The sequence below is a fragment of the Sinocyclocheilus anshuiensis genome, unplaced genomic scaffold (assembly GCF_001515605.1).
Source record: "Sinocyclocheilus anshuiensis isolate Anshui unplaced genomic scaffold, SAMN03320099.WGS_v1.1 scaffold107, whole genome shotgun sequence".
NCBI lineage: Eukaryota > Metazoa > Chordata > Actinopteri > Cypriniformes > Cyprinidae > Sinocyclocheilus > Sinocyclocheilus anshuiensis.
Window position 1 is genome coordinate 1,835,238 of NW_015549584.1, and position 22,086 is coordinate 1,857,323.

At 36.9% G+C, this 22,086-nt stretch overlaps 1 protein-coding gene across 3 annotated transcripts in view; it reads left to right on the plus strand.

Moving 5' to 3' along the window:
• glis1b (GLIS family zinc finger 1b) overlaps positions 1-22,086 on the plus strand; it is a 78,137-nt gene that overhangs the window by 45,601 nt on the left and 10,450 nt on the right. For 2 of the 3 annotated variants that reach the window (XM_016446226.1, XM_016446229.1), the window contains exons 5-8: positions 5,166-5,327; positions 8,631-8,741; positions 10,076-10,244; positions 17,623-17,779. In XM_016446226.1, coding sequence (XP_016301712.1) covers positions 5,166-5,327; positions 8,631-8,741; positions 10,076-10,244; positions 17,623-17,779 — 599 coding nt within the window. The remainder of the gene's footprint in view (positions 1-5,165; positions 5,328-8,630; positions 8,742-10,075; positions 10,245-17,622; positions 17,780-22,086) is intronic. The other variant, XM_016446228.1, reaches the window with a different exon arrangement.

The window sequence follows — 22,086 nt, forward strand, 5'->3', positions numbered from 1 at the left end:
TTAAAAAAAAAAAAAAAAAAAGAGCGAGAGAGAAAAATTAACCAGATCTTTGATTCATATTAGGCCTCCTATTAGCAACAGATGAAGCTGGCTGCTAAAACGAGTTGCGTTTGGATGTGGAAATGATATGTGTAAACTATGTAATGCGAATGTTTTAGCTAAGCTGTGTTTAATTTTGTACCCTGATGAAGTGCATGAGAAACCTGTATCCCCTTAGCTGTCTCATTGAATCATATGGATATAATTTCATCCATTTACGTTTTTCTACTCTTTGCTGTGGTTGCCAGGGGGGATTTGGAAACAGGCAGATTAAAGGCACATGTTCGCTTTCGCCTGTAGTTTTTAGCCACTCCGTCTGAGCTCCGCCGTTCTCCGTGCCGAAAGACGTGTTGGCGGTTTCTTTTTTATAGGTCACAGTTACTCCAGGCGCTCAGCGGTAAACCTCGTAACACCTCTCGTTCTCCAACAGGAACCTGAATCGATTTCGTACAAGTGCTGATCACAGAACATCACCATAACCCGCAGACATTGCATATCAGAGAGCGCTGAGGCAATTTGGATGTCACAACGAATTACAGAAAATGTGTCTGGGTGTAAGAAAAGTCATGGTGCTCATTAAAATTTGCCTTTCAGCCAACTAATTACGAGTAGTAATGTATTTAATGCTTGTTAGTTGCTAAAGGTTTTAATGTCAGAATAAACGCAAGCCTGAGGGAAGGTGAGATTGGTAGTTACAGTATAATGGGGAAATATGTTTTATGTTTCAGAGCACCTCTGAATGTTAACGGGAACAGCGGTGGACCTTTGACTCCATGGGAAAGAATGTGGCCTGAATGCAATTTCCATAATAAGCACATTTTCTCTTCCTCTCAGTTCATTTCATTCCATCAGAGTGCAGTGCGACGTCAATAAGCGACACGACGTGGCCTTATTTTTTACATGTGCCATAAAGGCTGGCTTGTATTCTACAGGTATTTAAGGGTATTAATGAACTGTTTTTTCTTCCGAGTGCTTGTGTACACTATGGGCTTTTAGCTGCCTGATGCCTCGTTGGACGTTTTCGGCCGCAATCATGCTTCATTTCCCATATAGTCATCAGGTTAGGGTTCGCGTGGCCCGCAATCATCCGTGATTGGCTGTGCGCCCCTGACAAAAATGTCAGCCCAAACTGTCACTCTGTGTGTATACAACAGATCCTGAGGCCCACTTCGGAAAGATGGCGTCAAATGACTTACCACCATCCACTTTCGACGGTTATCACTCTGTTTACCCTCACACAGGCCTTCAGAGGGGAAAGCTAAACACGTTTATGGCAATTAATGTGATTAGCGTGCTAAACTGTTTTTACAGATAAAATCAAAGGGTTGTGGAGACTTAGGAGCTGTCATAGTTGGTTTATAGCGGTTGGTTTAAAATGCGACGTATATTTAGCGTGTTTGGAGTCTCACGTTTCTCTCTGATTTTTATGATAAACGTCTGTGTGTATCTCAGAAACTTCACATTCCTCGGTTAACATTTGGGGATGTTTTGATAGATGTTGACGTCAGTTGTAAAACCGATTGCATTAGAATTATTTGGAAAATAATGTTCAGTGCTTGGCAAATACAGATGCATTTTTGCGCTATTATACAAAAGAGAATGTTGTGTTCTATAAAAGTAGAAAAAAAGCCAGAGATAAGTGGAGAGACAATGAGAGACATGAGTAGTGAGAGAAAGAAATTCCTCCCAGTCATGTGGATTAAACTCTGGCAGATTGCTGTGTTTGCATGGCATCCTAGAATGCATAGCAGTGTTTGAAAAGTATCCCAAAATGCTCTGCACCTCGCTCCATTGGCAGCCGATCCTCACGCTAATGGCGGGCTTTACACGATTAGCAGGATTCTCTCTGTGGACCCATAAATTCAATTTAGCCTGAAATTTGTATTACGTTAAAGAAAGCAGTGAAAGAATGATGATTTCCCCTATACATAAATACACACATTTTAGGACATACATAATCGCAGTGTTTGTTTTGAAAACTCAGGTTTTCGAGATGTATTTTAGGAGTCAGTACAGGGCATATATCTCAAACTTGCCTGGATTTCAGGGACTTTATTACGCTCTGTGTTGTGGGTATGTTCAGACAGTTTTCACGCTGTGGAATAATACAGGCACAAGTTTACATTGTGAGGTTTGCACGTCCAAAAGCCCCATGCAGTGTCTCAACCACTGTGTCGCTCCATTGTGTGAAATTAATGTGTAAAAGTGCGTGGCCGATTGCAGTATGGATTGATATTCCTTTCACAAACCCCACATCTTATCTCTGCAATTAATTCAACTTTAACTACTTGACATAAGAACTCCAATAAAACTTCGTTTTGTAGATAAATTCTGTTTTATGTAATATATAAACTTTTATGTACTTAAATAAGAAGTTTGATTTATGGATGTTTATACTATAAAACTTTTGGCACTTTTGAGTTTGGACACATTAAATTGATCAAAAGCGGATGCAATTTTTTCAATTTATAATGCTGCACTTTCGACGGTTATCACTCTGTTTACCCTCACACAGGCCTTCAGAGGGGAAAGCTAAACACGTTTATGGCAATTAATGTGATTAGCGTGCTAAACTGTTTTTACAGATAAAATCAAAGGGTTGTGGAGACTTAGGAGCTGTCATAGTTGGTTTATAGCGGTTGGTTTAAAATGCGACGTATATTTAGCGTGTTTGGAGTCTCACGTTTCTCTCTGATTTTTATGATAAACGTCTGTGTGTATCTCAGAAACTTCACATTCCTCGGTTAACATTTGGGGATGTTTTGATAGATGTTGACGTCAGTTGTAAAACCGATTGCATTAGAATTATTTGGAAAATAATGTTCAGTGCTTGGCAAATACAGATGCATTTTTGCGCTATTATACAAAAGAGAATGTTGTGTTCTATAAAAGTAGAAAAAAAGCCAGAGATAAGTGGAGAGACAATGAGAGACATGAGTAGTGAGAGAAAGAAATTCCTCCCAGTCATGTGGATTAAACTCTGGCAGATTGCTGTGTTTGCATGGCATCCTAGAATGCATAGCAGTGTTTGAAAAGTATCCCAAAATGCTCTGCACCTCGCTCCATTGGCAGCCGATCCTCACGCTAATGGCGGGCTTTACACGATTAGCAGGATTCTCTCTGTGGACCCATAAATTCAATTTAGCCTGAAATTTGTATTACGTTAAAGAAAGCAGTGAAAGAATGATGATTTCCCCTATACATAAATACACACATTTTAGGACATACATAATCGCAGTGTTTGTTTTGAAAACTCAGGTTTTCGAGATGTATTTTAGGAGTCAGTACAGGGCATATATCTCAAACTTGCCTGGATTTCAGGGACTTTATTACGCTCTGTGTTGTGGGTATGTTCAGACAGTTTTCACGCTGTGGAATAATACAGGCACAAGTTTACATTGTGAGGTTTGCACGTCCAAAAGCCCCATGCAGTGTCTCAACCACTGTGTCGCTCCATTGTGTGAAATTAATGTGTAAAAGTGCGTGGCCGATTGCAGTATGGATTGATATTCCTTTCACAAACCCCACATCTTATCTCTGCAATTAATTCAACTTTAACTACTTGACATAAGAACTCCAATAAAACTTCGTTTTGTAGATAAATTCTGTTTTATGTAATATATAAACTTTTATGTACTTAAATAAGAAGTTTGATTTATGGATGTTTATACTATAAAACTTTTGGCACTTTTGAGTTTGGACACATTAAATTGATCAAAAGCGGATGCAATTTTTTCAATTTATAATGCTGCAAAAGATTTCTTTCTATTCATCAAAGAATCCTGAAAAAATGTATCACAGTTTCCACAAAAATATTAGACAGCACAACTTTTTTTAATATCATAAGAAATTCTGAGCACCAAATTAGCATATTAGAATGGTTTTTGAAGCATTATGTGACACTGAAGACTTAAATAATGACTGCTGAAAATTTACATTACCATCATAGGAATACATTTCATTTTAAAATAATGTCATTTTCATTGCTAGCATTTTATGTTTATCCTAAATAGAAACGATTGAGGCATATTTCCACACTTTTGCATATATTGACAAAATTAAAGCTCCTTGAGAAGTAAAACTGTAAAAAATATTGTAATCCTCGAAAAATTTAGAGAAATAATTTTCACACTAAATAATTTAATTGTTTACTCTTTATTTATATTATCATAGTTTTACACATCATAATTATTTTTTATTATGGATTTTTTTTTTTTAAGGTTAATAGTCTGAGTCTGGACTTGCGGCAAAGTGTCTCTGATGTGACATTTCATTTGTGCAAAACCAATGTTGACTACAAGCACTAGTATTTTTTTTTTCTTTTTTTGCAAATCCAGTTTTGTCTGTGTGTGTGAAACGTGTGTGAAACTGACTTATTTTTTTTCTCATTTCCACATGCTTTTAATGTACCTTATAAGAATTCTGCACACACAAATACACACACACTGTATAATCCAGGTCACTCAATATATCCCGAGTGTGGCAGTCTAAGGTTTCGCCCCGTATTAAATGGCCTGGCCTCAATAGCAAGCCTTTTGCGAGTGATTGAAGGAGGCCAGAACCCGAATGATGTTCTGAGGGCCCATTAGAAGAATGGAAGGCTCTTTCCTTCAGTGAAACTGGAGCTGCGATAGAAGCGGGGGCCTCAGTTAGAGGCCAGTGGACAATAGAGAGCAAAGCTGCCATGTCAGGTTTCACTCTCTCTGACACCTCCATAATCTGCCACCCTGTCCCATCCGAGGCTCCTGATTGGAGAACTGTTGACATCTTGGGTGTGGAGCTAAGAGATTGTATAGGATGTATGAGGCCCTTAAATTACAAGACAGCATGTACTATCAGTACATCCAAAGCCTCATTACACAGATGCCTTAGAGATAGATTGCAGAGGATCATCCTGTAATGACTGTCTACAGATTCTGATTGGCCAGACCAGTGCTGACATGAAAAATGACATGAAAAACAAATCTGAATGGCTTTTTCTGATTCAAATGTTTACCTAAAAGCTTTGTTCACATTCATGCACATATTAAAGGCAAGGCCTAGTAAACCGTCATCCTTCAAAAAAGCTGTCATTTCTATAAAACACACGTGTTGATGTTTACTGATGTCATATTTCTCTCTCTCAGTTTGAAGGGTGTAACAAAGCTTTCTCACGGCTGGAGAATCTGAAGATTCACCTGCGGAGTCACACAGGAGAGAAGCCGTACCTGTGCCAGCATCCGGGCTGTCAGAAAGCATTCAGCAACTCCAGCGACAGGGCAAAGCACCAGCGCACACATCTGGACACTGTGAGTAAATGAATACAACCGACCCTAACCTGTCATAGCTGCAACTCAAAAAGAAATGCCTCAAAACACAACAATACAAACACTGCTCTTTACTGACACCATCCTAAATATAGAAATCAGCAGTGTTGGGGAAACACAAACTAATAGCCTAGTTTTACTAAATGCTTAATATATTTAAGTGTGGCAGTAGTTTTCATTGGAAAGACTGTTTTAGTGAATCGTTTCGTCTTAAACGGTCCTCCTTCCTCCTATGTAGTATTGGCAGTCTGATTCATTCTATTGAATTGGTTCTACCTAAATCATCCTCTCTATGTAGCACTGAAAAGTTGGCACATTATTACAAATCAGTTCATCCTAAAAGGTTCTCACTTTTGTATGTTGATGAAAGTTATAGGTATTCTAGTGATCTGGTTCATCATAAATGTTTTTTTCTTATATATTACTGTATAGCTTTGGAAACTCTGGTTCATTCTAGTGAATTGGTTCTACCTAAATCATTCTCTCTCTATGTAGCACTGAAAGTTGTTAAAAAGCAGTTAAATGTTTATTCTAGTGATCTGGTTAATCATAATGGTTCTTTCTTATATAGAATTGGAAACCCATTCCATCATTGTAGTGAATCGGTTCATCCTAAATGTTTTTTTTTGTGTGTGTGTCATATATAACATTCAAAACACAGATTAATTCTAGTGAATCAGAATCAGTCACTTTCATATTTAGAGTTGGAAAGTTTTTTTTTTTTTTTTTCAAATGGTTTGTTTCATCCTAAATGATTCTCTGTGATATATAGCACTGGGAACGCTGATTCATTCTAGTGAATCAGGTCATTTAGACAAGTAATGTTAACAAAAAATTCATAAAACAATCTGAGTCTGTGCATAGCATTTTAGATTTTTTTTTAGCGGAACATTTTGTTAAATACTACTGTTCTTCAACATTTTTACATATAATTTAGGAGTTTTATATAATATAATTACGTACTGTAGGTGCAATGTAGTTTGCTGCTTTTGTTAGTAGCTTTCAGTGTTGCTAACTACTTTTAAAAGATTAACTAGGCTGTATTTTAATTTTAGTATCTTGTCTTTAACAAAACTAAAGAGTGAACCATGGGTGATCCAAGGGCCTTCAAGTTCAGAGCAAAAATCTAAAGCAACAAAAAGTCCCCAACCAAATGGACCTTACAGACAAACCCATAAATGTGCTATTTGCTACCATTCTTTGACCCAAATGTTAATTTTGCATGCACAAAACAACCATAAGGTTATGTCTCTATGGGTTGACGAGGTGAAACACGTTTTATCATACATCGTTTAACACAATGCTCCGTTTGTGATAGCAATGGCACATGGCAGAGAGAGATAGAAAAAGAAACAGAGAGAGAGGCAGGCATGTCTTGCATCCAATCTCCAACAATGTGAGGAAAAATAAAAGCCAGGGAAAGCTTGAGTTAGTAATTCCTCACTAACTGGCAGAACCCTGTGCTGTATCACATCGCAGTACAGCTCCCGCGCTGCGCTACCGCCACACTGCCACGGCCAATTAGCCCCCCGACTCCAGATGCCCAGCGCTGCACATTAACTCGCCTGTGCGCCCTGTCACAGCCTTCCCACACGCCTCATATACAGTGAAAAAGTCACTCCGACTGTAATGATATTTATTCTTGACAGCCTTTTTTATTTTTTCCATTCCTAAGCTTTCTCGTTTTCTGTTTTCAGTGCGTTTAGACAGCAGGGGGATTATATGGCATTGCACAGTGAAAACAAATAAATGCGCAGAGACGAGCTGCCCCGCGAGCGGCTTGTAAAAACAGTGTTATTTAGAGAACGAGAGAAGGTAGGAAAAGGGAGCTAATAAAGGAAGCCTATCCACTTTCACTTTAATGACTGCCTCTGTTTTAGAAAAAAGACCAGTGTAAAATGCATGGGAGAAAATCACCACTGCATGTTTTGGACCGAGTGAGAGTGTTTCAGTAAAGTTTACCACTGAGAATCATGGGCACATTGATATATATCTTAAAATGTACATGTTTAAACACTTTAACGCTGACCAAACAGTTAACGGTTTACCTGCAAACCAGTAAATGAGTGTTTGTACAGTGCCTGTATGCTTGTCTGACATTTACCGAACAATCTGTATTCTTCTTTTCTTCTTCCTATGTCCTCTCAGCTGAAAGGTAGGATACTGTCTTTCCTCTTAAACTTTGACTATTTATAAACTCTCAAAACAAACAGTGTTAATGCACTTGTGTTTGTCCAATTACACAGTTTGAAAGTGTAAATATTAAGGCTGAAAAAAAGTAGGCCTATGCAGTGGGTTTCAAAAGTCAATTTTTGTCTGATTTAACACAAATTTAAATGAAGAAAAAACATATCGGTAACACTTTCTATGAAGCCCGTATTTATAATTCATTATAAGGGTATTCTTAAGGCATTATAATGAATGCATTATGCATTATAAAAAAACGTATAATATGTTATATCAACTCATGAATAATCATAACAACAGTTATAATACATCATAATACTTACGTATTTGTGGTTATAAGTTTAAGAGTATGATTATTTATAACACACAATGAACACCATATTAAATCTACTTCATTTACAGAATAATGGACTGTATCATATCTTGACATTGTTTATTTAAGATCTGCACAGTATCTTACTACAGCTTGTGAGTGGTTAGATGTTGAGTGTTTCCTGTGGAGCTAATGTTAATTAATTGATGTGAGCTTTATACTCCAACTGAAAAAAATGCAATGTTTTATATGGTTACATTTTATTTTGATGGTCCCCTTAATCAATCGACTATAAGCAACTTTGCAACTACATGCCAACTAACTCTCATTAGCAGGAAAAATTTAAATCGCATCATATGACCCCTTTAATTTTTTTTATTACTATTTATTATCTATCAGATTTAAATTAAATTTTCAGTTCCAGGTTTGAAATGTAGACAGTGAATTAAATTTTATCACACACATTTTTTTTATGTCTTTTATATTTATAAATTGAATGCATAATTAATGACTGTATATAGACTTTCATTAATAAAAACACAACATTTGTTTTGGGAGTTTAAAATAGTTGCTTGTCTAAATTGTCATGTATTTTTACTTTCCATGTCTGTTCATAAATGTCGTGCACTGTTCCAAACTATAATTATAGCTACTCAATTATAAACGCTGTCATAATGTAATGATTTTGTGGTCTTTGTGTCCATAGCAGTGTGTTTCTGTGTCCTCTTTGTAGCTGAACTGCGTATAATTATGATTCTCAGACTCATTGTGCATTTCCACATCAGAAACCATATGCGTGTCAGATCCCAGGCTGCACTAAACGCTACACAGACCCCAGTTCCCTCCGCAAGCATGTGAAGATCCACTCCGCCAAAGAGCAGCAGGTGCGTAGGAAGGTAAGGGTAAAAACGTAATATCTCTCTCTCTCTTTTAGAATTGTCTCTGTTCAAATCATCCCTTCAGCACATCAGAGTACAATTAGCTTTTTGGCTCTTGCCATCAGCCTTGAGAAACATTTCTAGCAGATATTTTTCATGGTCAATTGTGTCTTTTTCACGGCTTGATGCAGTTGGTTCTACTTAGGTTTGTCTTTGAAAATCATTTCCCCAACAATAGATCAACTCTGACCACATTTCAGCATCTACATGGTGAAGAGTGCATTCCTCATTAAAGTGGGTAATTATAAGCAGAATGGCCTCGTTGTTGCACTGGTCTAAACGACAGCTGACTGATGCGTTCTTCTTGCTTGCCGTTGTAAGCGGAAACACATGTGAGCGTGTACCATTGTTAATAAGCTGTGCAGCGCTATACCCCAGTGGCCAGATGTTGTGAGCTGATGTCAAACAAACACTCCCACTCCATCTATCGCGAGCGACGCGTGTTATAGCACGCTGCGAATGGCTGGGACGATTTCAACCAAGATCTCAAATGAAAAACGTGCGGTTTGTGCTCTTTTGCCAGTTTGCGTGTAATTAAAACATGTTTGTTTTATATCTAATTCACAAGTTTGTGAGCTTTTATTTTGAAAATCTTAATTGCAGTGGAATTAAAATAATATAACACGTTCAAGTTGTATGTCATGGCTCATTTCGGCTGTTGTTTATTGTGAGGAATCGTCTCCAGATTCAGTCTACTCATCAAAAATTCATGTGACCGAAGATAATTTTCCAGTTAAACATAATTCCATGCTACAATCCGAGCTTTCAGAGTCAGTCTAAAAGTCCTAAACACATATAACTCCCCAAACTCTAAACAAATGTCGCATATAACGCACGATTACTGCCAGACCTTGCGAAGGGAAAAATCAGCCTTGCAATCTAATCTCACCAGCAAAAGATACCCCTCCACCTCTCTGTAGCTGGTAGAGTGGCGTCCCAACCTGTACTCGGGGCGATGTGTATGTTGGGGTATGTCTTTCCCCTCATCCCCTCATGTTTCCAATCAAAGGTTCCTGTTTGCGGTGAAAAATCGTGCTTCTCTAAGCTTGTCATTTCCTTTGCTGGCTGGTGTGGGATGTCACCACAGACTGATGTGTTTTTTTAGTATTATTATTATTTAAGACTTTTGTTTGGGCCCAGTCCATTTCACACAAGTGCGACTCTCTTCATTTCTTCTTTCACACCATCACACTCTGGAACAGACGTTCTACATGTTTTTAATGTGCATTCCTCCTTTCAACATTCTATTTTTATTGCTTAGTCTTTTAATTGCTTATATTTTTGATTGACAGCTAAGGGCCTGCCCCCATTTAGAATCAGAAGCTCTGAGCGAATGTCTGTCAATCCAGCATCTTCATGGCCCCACCCCTTCCCAGCATCCCCACTGTCCTGCCACCTCCCAGCACTGTCTGAACGGGAAAGAAGGCCGTTCCCCAGCACTCGGGCAGGAGATATTCACAGGTACGGCTTACTTTATCCTCTGTATGCACTTTCTTTTGACAGTGATGTAAAGTGGGTGAGGTATAAAAATAAATTAGATGGAATGGAGGAATGGATATTTAGTTTCAATCGTGGATTATAATTGTAATTAGTGGTGCTCGCTAAAACAAGCAACACTGTTATATATGCTCATACCATGAGTATTAAACTTGGGTACAGCTTTGTTTGTACTATGAAGTCTATTGACTAGTAAGTCAGGTGGCTTGTTACTATAATGCTGCGTCCCAGTTCACCTACTTATACTTTGCCCTGAAAGTATGTACTCTTTTATTGAAGAAAAGATACATACTTTTGAGTGTGTAAAAGAAAAAGTATACAGGCTTTGGGACATACTACTTGCACGCATTCTGTCACTGTTTAAACTGCCCTGTCAGTCATGTTTCACATTTAACATCCTTTATGTTTTGTCTAATTTAATTTCCTACCATATTGGAGATATCAAAAACAATTACGCTCGCACACCTGTAGGTGATCGATAGGTGCGTGGGAAAAACGACCAAAAAATAGGTCCAACATCAAAACAAAAAAGAAACAATCCTGCACACTATACATACTTGCAAATGTATAAAAAATTGATTTATTCACTCCCAACGGTTTGGTCCTATGACCTTCATCAGGCATATTTCAGGCATAGAGCTATTTTGGTAACACTTTAATATAGGGACCAATTCTCACTATTATCTAGTTGCTTATTATAGCATGCCTATTAATAACATATTGGCTGTTTATTAGTACTTATAAAGCACATATTCTGCATAACCACATTCTACACCCCAATCCTACCCAATACCTAAACTTAACAACTACCTTACTAACTATTAATAAGCAGTAAATTAGGAGTTTACTGAGGCAAAAGTCATAGTTAATGGTTTATTAATAGCGAGAATTGGACCTTAAAATAAAGTGTGACTGCTATTTTTGATACATTTGCAAGTACGTATAGTGTGCAGGATTTATTATTTTTTCTACCGTATTGGAAAGAAATGAAGTAGCACATTGGTTTGCATGCGGGTCTTTCATACTGAGAACTCTCTTCATTTGGAGAGTGTTTGCATAATAATTCATTTGATACAAAGTTAACGATGCAAAGTTAATGACCAAACATATCGGTATAAAAAGTTCACTATGATGTTGTAGATAAAACATAACGTGGACCACATTAAATAAATATATTTTCATCAGGGTGGATATCAATTATTGATCACCTAAACCCCCTCTCTAATTGTTACATTACAGTATGTCCACCATATTTTTAGTTTTTAACACTTTTATGTGTGGTTGCAGTTCTAATTGAATACTTGTCCAACACGCAGTGGGTTGTGGGCAATATTAGCCATTAGAGTGTGCACGGATCAGCACCTCAAATTTCCATTTGAAATAGTAAACAATCCAGGTACTTTTGGAATACTTATTTCAACATTTTAAGATTTGATACACACTAGTTTTAATTTTGAATACTAGTTAGGACGGATAGTATGCATAGTATCGTATATAACATTTAACCTGGTGGATGTTAAAAAGAGGCAAAATAATATCCCATATACATGGGTGTCACACTGCTTTTTTATTTTTTTGGCCTATAAGCAACTACACTCTAAAAAATGCTGGGTTGTTTCAACCCAACTTTGGGTCAAATATGGATTCAACCAACTTTTGGGTGGCCTATAAGCAACTACACTCTAAAAAATGCTGGGTTGTTTCAACCCAACTTTTTGTCAAATATGGATTAACCCAACTTTTGGGTTAAAAATGTAATGTAAAAATTTAACCCAACGGTTGGGTTAGTCCATATTTGACCCAAAGTTGGGTTGAAACAACCCAGCATTTTTTAGAGTGTACCTACAAACTATCCGGAACACCTTTGCGACCGCATAGCAAACATCTAGCATTGTGATGGTGACTTTTCGATGGTTATCACCACTCATATTTTCTTCTGAATGTAGTTTTAGTTCTAAAGTTGTTTAAATAATCCTAATAATAATATCTGAAATGTATTTAAATAATTACATTAATGATTCTAAAGATTATACTGATTGTAATTTTATACTTTAACTTGTGAGATTAAACTGCTGCTTTCCAAACCTTGAGAGAAATGATTGTATATCTTGGTCTATAGAATCCATTACTGCTTGTTTTTGTAGGAGCATACGTGCTGTCTAATTTATGTATCCTGGGATGTTTTGTAGAGATGGGTAGAGGATTGTTCCCTCCACCCTAGAATGTACCAAAACCCAGATGTGTTTAAGTGTACATTCACTTGCAGAACCTTTTATGTGATCCAAAACCAATAAGCTACGATTTAACAGCTCAAATGGACATGACAGAATAAAGGGGATTGTAATGTTATGAAGACCATATGTTATGATAATATTGCAAACAGCTGCAATGCACGATCTGCGTTAGATGTGAATTTTCCCATGCTACTTCCAATGTTGTGCAATTCACACTAAATCGGACCTAGAGGACACTTACCTTAAAATACCCTGCTATGACTCACGACTCTTTGATTTAGAGAGGGAGGTCAGAGGTTAAGGTTTTGCATGGTTTGTATTTTGTTTGTTTTGCATTAGTTAAGCCACAGTAGTTATGGTCCTCCCTGTAAGCAATTTTTCTTGTTCTTCTGATTGCTCTTGTCATAATGCTGGGTTTACTGTAGTGCAATAGTTAGCAGAGCCTAGAATACTGAAGGGATAGTTAGTGAAAATAATGAAAATTCTGTTATCATTTACAAACATTTTTGTCATCCCAAACCTTTTTTCTTTCACGGAACACATAAGGAAACTTTCTAAACACTGTGTTGCTCTCTCTCATCTATGCAATTAAAATGAATGGGGATTGAAGCATTCAGGCTTCAAAAAGGACGTGAAAGCACCATTAAAGTATCATAAATGTGATCCATGTGACTATATTCTGGTCTTCTGAAACCAGATGATGTTTTTTTTTGAGAAACAGACTGAAATGTAAGTTTTTATTTACTGATAAACGCAACGTAAAATCAACCATCTTCCCAAACCTATAAGAAATATATTGTAATAATAATAATAATTATTATTATTATTATTTTTCTATTATTTAATTATGTGATGTATTATTTAGTATTATTATTTTTATTTAATAATAACAAGAACAACAATAATTATTATTATGATTATGATTAATGAATAATTATTATTACTACTAAATAAAATATCAAACAAAAATAATAGATAATCTTATTATTTTATTGTCATTTTGTTATATGGTCAAAAGTTGTGCATATCTACAAACAAGCACAGCATACGTATACGATTTTTATCACATTTTAAAATGCAATTCATGTCAGAAGAATCACAATTCCATTTTTTTCTCCAAATTGTGCAGCCTTACCTCCAGAGAGTTGTTAGCCACAGTTGTCAGTGATTAATGACATGAATTTCAGTCTGTTTCTCACACATCATGTCTAAAACACAGCATATTTGACCACCTTTACTATGCCTTTGCTTTTTTTCCCCAGCATGTTTTAGTCTCTTTAATTGTAATTGCACAGAAAAACCAGAGCATGCAAATCAAAATTTCATTTTTAGAATTCTGTGGAAGAACGTTTGTTGTACAGGTTTTGAATGACATGAGCGTAAATGAGAGAATTTAGATTTTTGTGTGAACTATTCCTTTAAGAGCAGAAATTCAGGCAAGAGAAAGGTAGAACAGACCCTAAAAGTCCGTGTGAGAGTAATTTGAAGGACAATTGCAGAACTCCCCATCATTAAAGCATCCTTGTACAAAACACACTTTGCAGTGCAACAGCTTAAATCACCGCCAACGTGTGCCAGGGAAAAATAGACGTCCTGGCTTGCACCGTCTCTCTCATTCGCTCGGTTCAAAGGGGATAAGTTGTTGCTTCAATGTGCAAATGTCTTTAGCCTGAAGGACCTGTTATGTTACTGTGGCTGTTTGTTCTTGTTTAGAGGAGAAGTTGTGGTTGGGTCTGGCCAAGATGCCTGCATTTAATGTTCCTGATGTTTCTACCTCTCCCTATGCTTTGTTCCGGGGCCAGTAGAAAAAGTAAAGCAAAGTGGAGAGCGGGTACCTCTGTCATTTTGTAATTTGCACGTATAAAGTGCATTCTAGTCCTCTGTTGTGTCTTTGTGTAGGTTTTCGTTTGGTTGCTCCATACAATTTTATGCAATCTCTGTGGCTGCTTGAACGTATGCTAATCATGCCATAATTATATGCTGTGAGAAGGTTGGTTACGGATTCTTCAACACTAACATTCCTTCAAACACTAACAATTGCATCCAAAATAAAAGTTTTTGTTTACATAATATATGTATGTACTGTGCATATTTATTATGTATATAAAATTACACGTGTATATATATTATGTATATATAAATACACACACATGCATGTATGTATTTCAGATAAATATGTCATGTTTATATATTAAATATATTTATTTATAATATAAATTATATTAATATAAGTATAGACATTTAAATACATGTAATTATTTTCATAATATATACTGTATGTTTGACCTTGACCCTTGAATTTTATTTTATTGTCATTTTGTTATATCACCAGTTGTGCATATCTACAAACAAGCACAGCATACTTGTAAAAAATTTTATTCACATTTTAAATTGCAATTCATGTCAGAAAAATCACAATTCCATTTTTATTTTATCTCCAAAAAAAAAGAAAAAAAGAAAGTTAACTGTGGAAGAAAGTTAGTTATACAGGTTTTGAATGATATGAGAGTAATGTGTTCACACTTGGAATGTTTGGTTCGCTTAAAACAAACCCTGGTGCGATTGCTCTGTTAGTGCGGTTCATTTGAATAAGTGAAAACGCTAGCATGTTTTGACACATTTCATAAGCTCTTCACAAGTTCTCAGCTGGTATAAGTACCATCAAATGTACGCACATACAATGAGTGCATTTAGCCCCATGCACAGGATTGTTTGGGATGTTCAGCAAGTTATGTTGCAAAATATACATCATAAAAGCCCCTTGTTTTTGTTTTGTATTTTAAGGATCGGTCCTAAAAATGACAGTATGAATGCTAATTGAACCAGGACTAAATGTATAATTTTCTTTTTTGGTCCGTACCAAAAGAACGAAGAGAACCGAACCACAAGTGTGAACATGCCCTAAATGATGACAGAATTTTGATTTTTGTGTGAACTATTCTTTTAAGAGCAAAAATTCATGGAGGAGAGAGGTAGAAAAGACTCTAAATATCCGTGTGAGAGTAATTTGAAGGGCAGTTGCAGAACTCCCCATCATTAAAGCATCCTTGTACAAAACACACTTCGCACTGCAACAGCTTAAATCACCCCCAACATGTGCCAGGGAAAAATAGGCGTCCTGGCTTACACAGTCTCTCTCATTTGCACGTTTCAAAGGGGATAAGTTGTTGCTTCAGTGTGCAAATGTCTTTAGCCTGAAGGACCTGTTATGTTACTGTGGCTGTTTGTTCTTGTTTAGAGGAGAAGTTGTGGTTGGAACTGGCCAAGATGCCTGCATTTAATGTTCCTGATGTTTATGCCTCTCTCTAAGCTTTGTTCCGGGGCCAGTAGAAAAAGAAAAGCAAAGTGGAGAGTGGGTACCTCTATGATTTTGTAATTTGCACGTATAAAGTGCGTTCTAGTCCTGTGTTGTGTCTTTGTGTAGGTTTGCATCTGGCTGCTCCATACAATGTTGTGCAGTCTCTGTGGCTGCTTGAATATATGCTGATCATGTCATAATTATATATTGTGATAAGGTTAGTTATGGATTCTTCAACACTAATTTCTATCATTTTGGTTTTATTTGTTATTTGCCTTATCATCTATTTATCTTTCTGTCTATTTATCTTTCTATCTATAATATCAAATACTGTTTAACATTTTTGGGATATACTGTATACTTGAAATATAATTTATATGTATACATAATTTTTTCAGGAATATAAGTGCATTTGTGTGATAATATAATTAAAAAAAATCTAATTAGAAAATGAAAAAAAGTATTTTTACGAGTTGTTTAAATATATATCAATTATCTATATTTACATATTTATAATGATCTATTTTCCATTATAAATGTGTCGTGTGTGTGTGTGTGTATATATATAGACAACAAATTATATAACACAAATATACGTATGTATATGTATATTCTTGAAATAATATGTATAACTTTTAAGAAATGTAAGTGCATTTGTGTGATAGAAAAAAAAATCAAAAATCAAATTAGAAAATTGCCTTAATGAAAGTTAAATGTTAATATAAAAAAAATTGTCCTAATTAGAATTCATTCATGAAAACCTATACTAATAATTGAACGCATATTAATGAATGAATGTACTGAATATTTAGAAATTCACGATCACTCTCAGCCATTAGAGTCTGATTCTGCCTCCTGGTGCACCCCTCCCCTCTCTCCAGCAGATAACAACTAAAGCAATCATGGCCATTACTTGTTGAATGCTTCCCAGTCTGGTAGCAGATGTTAGGGCTAAAGGGGAAAGCATTTAAGGACTTTGCTTGATGATTTCGGGTAATGAATCAAGTTTGTAACCAGTTCAGAAAACTGTCAGATGGGCCCCGCTTCCACCGTAAAGCAGTTGAAGAGGAGCACAAAGAGATGGGCTGCTGGGACGAGCCGCTGACGACCGTCAATGCACAGCCGTCCCTCCAGAGGGCTTCTGGGAAAACAATTACTGGGCAAATTCAGAGGAACACATTAACAGCCGGAGCAACCGGGAACAGTGTCCGCCTGTCAGTCTCTCAGGCTGCACAAGAAGCCCGGGGACGGTAGAAGCCCCTTTGCAGAACGAGCGACTATCATTTTCATCTGGCCCAGTTTGCGTACAGTAGTATAATCTATGGCGGGATGACATTTGGAGAATTTGGAGCTCTGATCTTCACTGTTATTTCCATTATAAACTGCGGATGAAGTTGATGCGTCCGCTGTTTTTCGCTTCAAGGTTATGTGTCCTTGGCTAAAGATCCAGCCTACCTGTTCCTTTCATTTCAATACAAGTAGCTTCAAGTAGATCTGTCTCTACTTATTAGTTCTGCCATTCCATTAAAATTGAACTGATCTGTCAAAGACGTTACGTTCAAAACAGCAACAGTCAATCAAATCCATTCCGCACGGTAACATAAATCATGTACAGTAAATTGCTAACAGCACAGAACAGGAACATTTTGTTTCATCCAAAAGGGCCGTGGTGAGTTTGTGTTGTCATAACAAGCGCTTGTTGCTATTAAGGGCTGTTTTGTGGAGATTTAATTTGGTCAATGTGCCGTTCTTGAGGGCTCCTTGAGGTTTATCAGGCATGTTTTGCGCATTAATTTTGTTTGTCTTCCAGGCCTGTACGCCGGCTCCAGCACGACACATAATGGAGCCCCACTTGAGTTGCTCTCTTCTGGACCTGACCTGCCCCCCAGGCAGCCCCGCCTGGACTGCGACATTGGCAGCCCCCACCATCTCTCCCCGCTGTCTGGCCTTGAGAACACCCGGGAAGGGTGAGTACCTAACCCTCCGAGCGTCATGTTTACTCCCAGTTGCTCTGACATACACGCAGGGTGGATGAGATCAGTGTAGATGACGTCAGAATGGATGAAGGTTGTCATCACAGTAACAGATATCACTGTAGGCATAGTTACACACACTGTTATATCTCTAAAAGATATCTCCTTTTGACCAAAGTTGGCATTTCATGGATCCTTTGAGGAAAAGGCAATCCTACCCTGCATTGCGATATGCTCTGTGAACAATCTGAGATGTCTGACAAAGTGAGAAATTAATGATGATGAAATGTTGTACTTTAGTCTAATTAAAAAGTAATTATATAATGATTCACTCAGTAGTCACTTGTTTCATCCTGAATGAATCATTGTTTCAATGAATCAGTTGAATGAATTTGACTCACTCATAATGACAATCAGTTGTTTCTCTCTGGGAAAAATCAGTGGCTGAATGAATTCAGAAGAGCACACTAGCACACTACTCTAACTGTTTTTGCTTTTAAACATATAGCACAAACACTGAATAGAATGCTGAATTAAGCCATTGTTTTTGAATGAATCATTAAGTTAATGATTCATTGATTCACTCTTAAAGATAGACTTGTTTCAATCTGGCATGAATAAGGGGTTTTAAAGTAGTCACTGAGTAAATTATTTATTGACTCACTTATAAAGATTTTCACTTGTTTCATTCCTGAATGAATCTGTGTTTCGGAATGAATCGTTGGAATCGTTTATAAAGCCAGGGTCACTTTTTTCTTTTGGAATGAATCAGCGGCTGAATACAGAATAGGATACTAGCATACAACTCTTACTATTTTTGCCATATAAAGACATAGTTCAAATAGTACAAATAGTAAGTAGTATGCTAGTATGCTTTTCTGAATGCATCTACGGTTTTGGATCAATTTCTGAATAAATCAGTTATTTGAATGAATCATTGAGTAAATTATTAATTGACTCACTCATAAAGAGACTTTTTCTGGTATAAATCAATGTTTTGAAGTAACTGGTTGAGGGAGTGATTTATTAACTCATAACGATTTCACTTGTTTCATTCCTAAATGAATCCATGTTTTTGAATGAATCATCATGTGATTCGCTCATAATGGATGGATACTTGCTGGCACAGCCCTAGTACAAATAATAAGTAGTATGCTGAATTAAGCCACTGTTTTTGAATGAATCGGTAATGATTCATTGATTTCAGTCTGGCATGAATGAGTAATTTTGAATTAATCATTGAGTAAATGATTAATTGACTCACTTATGAAGATTTTCACTTGTTTCATTCCTGAATGAATGCATGTTTTTTAATGATTAATTTGAATTCATTTGAATAAAGACGGGTCACTTTTTTCTTTCTGGAATGAATCCGTGGCTGAATTCAGAATAGGATACTAGCATATTACTCTTACTATTTCTGCCATAATAGATGTAGTACAAATAGTAAGTAGGTCACTAGCATGTTTTATTTTCTGAATTCAGACAGTTTTTGATCAATTCCTGAATAAATCAGTCATTTGAATGAATCATTGAGTAAACGATTAATTGACTCACTCTTTTTCTGGTGTTTTGTTTTGAGCTAAATGTTTGGAACTAATTGGTTGAGGGAATGATTTACTGACTCACTCATAAAGACAGTCACTTCTTTCATTCCTGAATGAATCTGTTTTAGAATGAATCAGATGTGTTGATTCATTGACTCGCTTGTAAAGACAATCATTTGTCGTCACTTACTGGTGTAACAATGTAACTAGCAGAAAGAGTCTCTGAAAAATACACCTGAATATTAACGAGCTTTTTTTTTTTTTTTTAATCTAATAACTACGAAATGCACGTGTGCTTTTTGATGTCATCAAATTGCTTCGGAATAACTAGTCACATCCGGGATCTTGTTACTATTGCAATTCTGCAAGGTTTTTCTCATAACAGGAGATTTTCTTTGGTAATGTGTGCTGTCTTATGTGTTTTTCACTGTGTGTAGGAACCATATTGATTTAGGGGCCTGGATTTATTTACCATCCAAAGCACCACCGGCAGATTTTTCCCTTGTCCATACAGAGCGTTTGTTTTCATTGTAACACGCTCCTAAAACACACACCCTACGATGCATTTGATGCGTGCGGCTGCGCTCTTCCCTTGCTCTGGCTTCAGTGTGTATTTATCCAGCAAATCTAGATTAAACCAATGTCACCCTAACACAACATAAACCAACTCTGTGCTCTTGGCTTCAGTTTGGAGGTGTCAGTGCTGTGTAATTAAAGCAGGACCATGTTCCCAAAAAAGATTTTCAAGTGCACCTCTGTTACTCTCTGTCCTCAACACTCTTAAAAATAAATGTGCTTCACGATGCCATAGAAGAACCTTTTTGTCTAAATGGTTCCATAAAGAACCTTTAACATCTGAAGAACCTTTCTGTTTCACAAAAGGTTCTTTGTGGAGAAAGAAGGTTCTTCAGATTATAACAAGGTAAGAAAGAGATGGTTCTTTAAAGAACCTTTGACTGAATGGTTCTTTGTAGAACCAGAAATGGGTCTTCTATGGCATCGCTGTGAAGAACCTTTAAAGCACCTTTATTTTTAAGAGTGCAGCTGTGTTTAGTGTTCTGGAACACTCAGAGGACGAATACAATGAAGCCTAATATGTCCCTAACAGAACTGAGGCATGTTTCCCATTAAAAACCATGATTTCCCTCTGGACCAGCCAAGTCCAGAGCTGCAAATCCAATGTGTCATCAAGACGCACAATGTGTATAGTGACAAACAGAGATGCTGGAAGTGAGAAAGAGAAAAGGAGAAAAAAAATAGAACAGATCTGTTCTTTCAAAGCATCCGATTTAAATGGGATTTTTCTGTTCTTTATCATAGTTAAACAAAAGCAAAAGTGCAGTGTTAAGTAAATTAACTAATTTCACCCACATCTTAGAACAGAAACTTATTCAAGAGCTTGTAAACAACATGACCCTATTGAAACAATAATGAGCTGTACTCTTATTCTTTTTCTCTTTCTGTTTAGAAGTGGTAGAGCATCGTGCTAACAACGCCAAGGTTGTGGGTTTGATTCCCATGGAAAACAAAAACATGATGCACTGTTAATGTGTGTACATTTTTTTTTTTCATCTTGAAATTTCAAATTTAAATTTCCCATTGGATACGTCAATTTCTAGCAAAAATACTCCAACATCCATAAAATATGCCCAGGCAGCAGTGAGTTGTCATTTTCTTTAAAACCTTTTTGGAAGGTGAGCTGTTTTTCCAGGTCACGTAAAGAACGCAAAAAAAGCTCAAGAAAATTAGCGAGCCATTTTAAAGCTCCACAAACAATTACTGCTACTTGGAGAGGAATGAGAGCTGAACGAAACCAGCTCAGAGGATACGCGTGTAACTCTATATGCTATTGCACTGAAGGTCACGATGACATATTCGAGCGTACGGAGGACTCTGCTATTCACTGATGCTGAAGGTTTAAGTCTGCGAAAACGTAAGATTATACACACCCTTCACACAAAGCATGAGATGAAGGTGGACATGAACTTTTTTTGGAAGTAATGAGCATATGTTGAGCTTGAAATGTAGTATTTTATCCACCTAGTAAGTCTAGTGTCAGCTGTAATATTATAACTTCCCCATACAGTCGCGCTGACAACGCAGTGTTAAGAAAATGTCCGTCTTGTTTGCGGAAGTCATTAGAGTTGGGGTTCCAGATTAGAAATGTACACACACATATAGCACGCTTTATGCCATCCATCTAACGCCACATCTCTGCCAGGACCTACAACTAACCAGGTATGAAACGTCTACTTACATTTGAAGATGGAGCATTTTGATTTACATGTTTAAAGCCTAGAGTATACACTTGGCTGCCAAAGTCAACAGCAGCTGCCGCTCTTGTTTTTCCCAAATGGTTTAGCAGGACGTTAAACATTTTGACAAAATTATCTAACTTGCTTGACTCCACTGCTGCAGCCTCTGACCTCATTGCTAAATGTGTTTACCCTGGCTGAAATGGCCCATTTAGACTCCTTTTACTTCGCAAATACCAGTGTCATTTTCTGAAGCTAATATTCAAAAATATGCCAGTGAAAATACATCTAGCGGTCTCCGTTGTGTGAAGTTTGAGATGGAGGGAGGCAGAAGGGCCGAGGGGCTTAATGGGTGGCACTGGCACCTCAACGGCTTCATTTACGTGCTTTGTAGGTGACAGTTTTACAGTAAAATTAGGAATAGCCGATCCTGGTGTACCTTAATGGTAATGAGAAACAGGTTTGTATTAACGAGAGGATATAAAAAAATTCATATTTT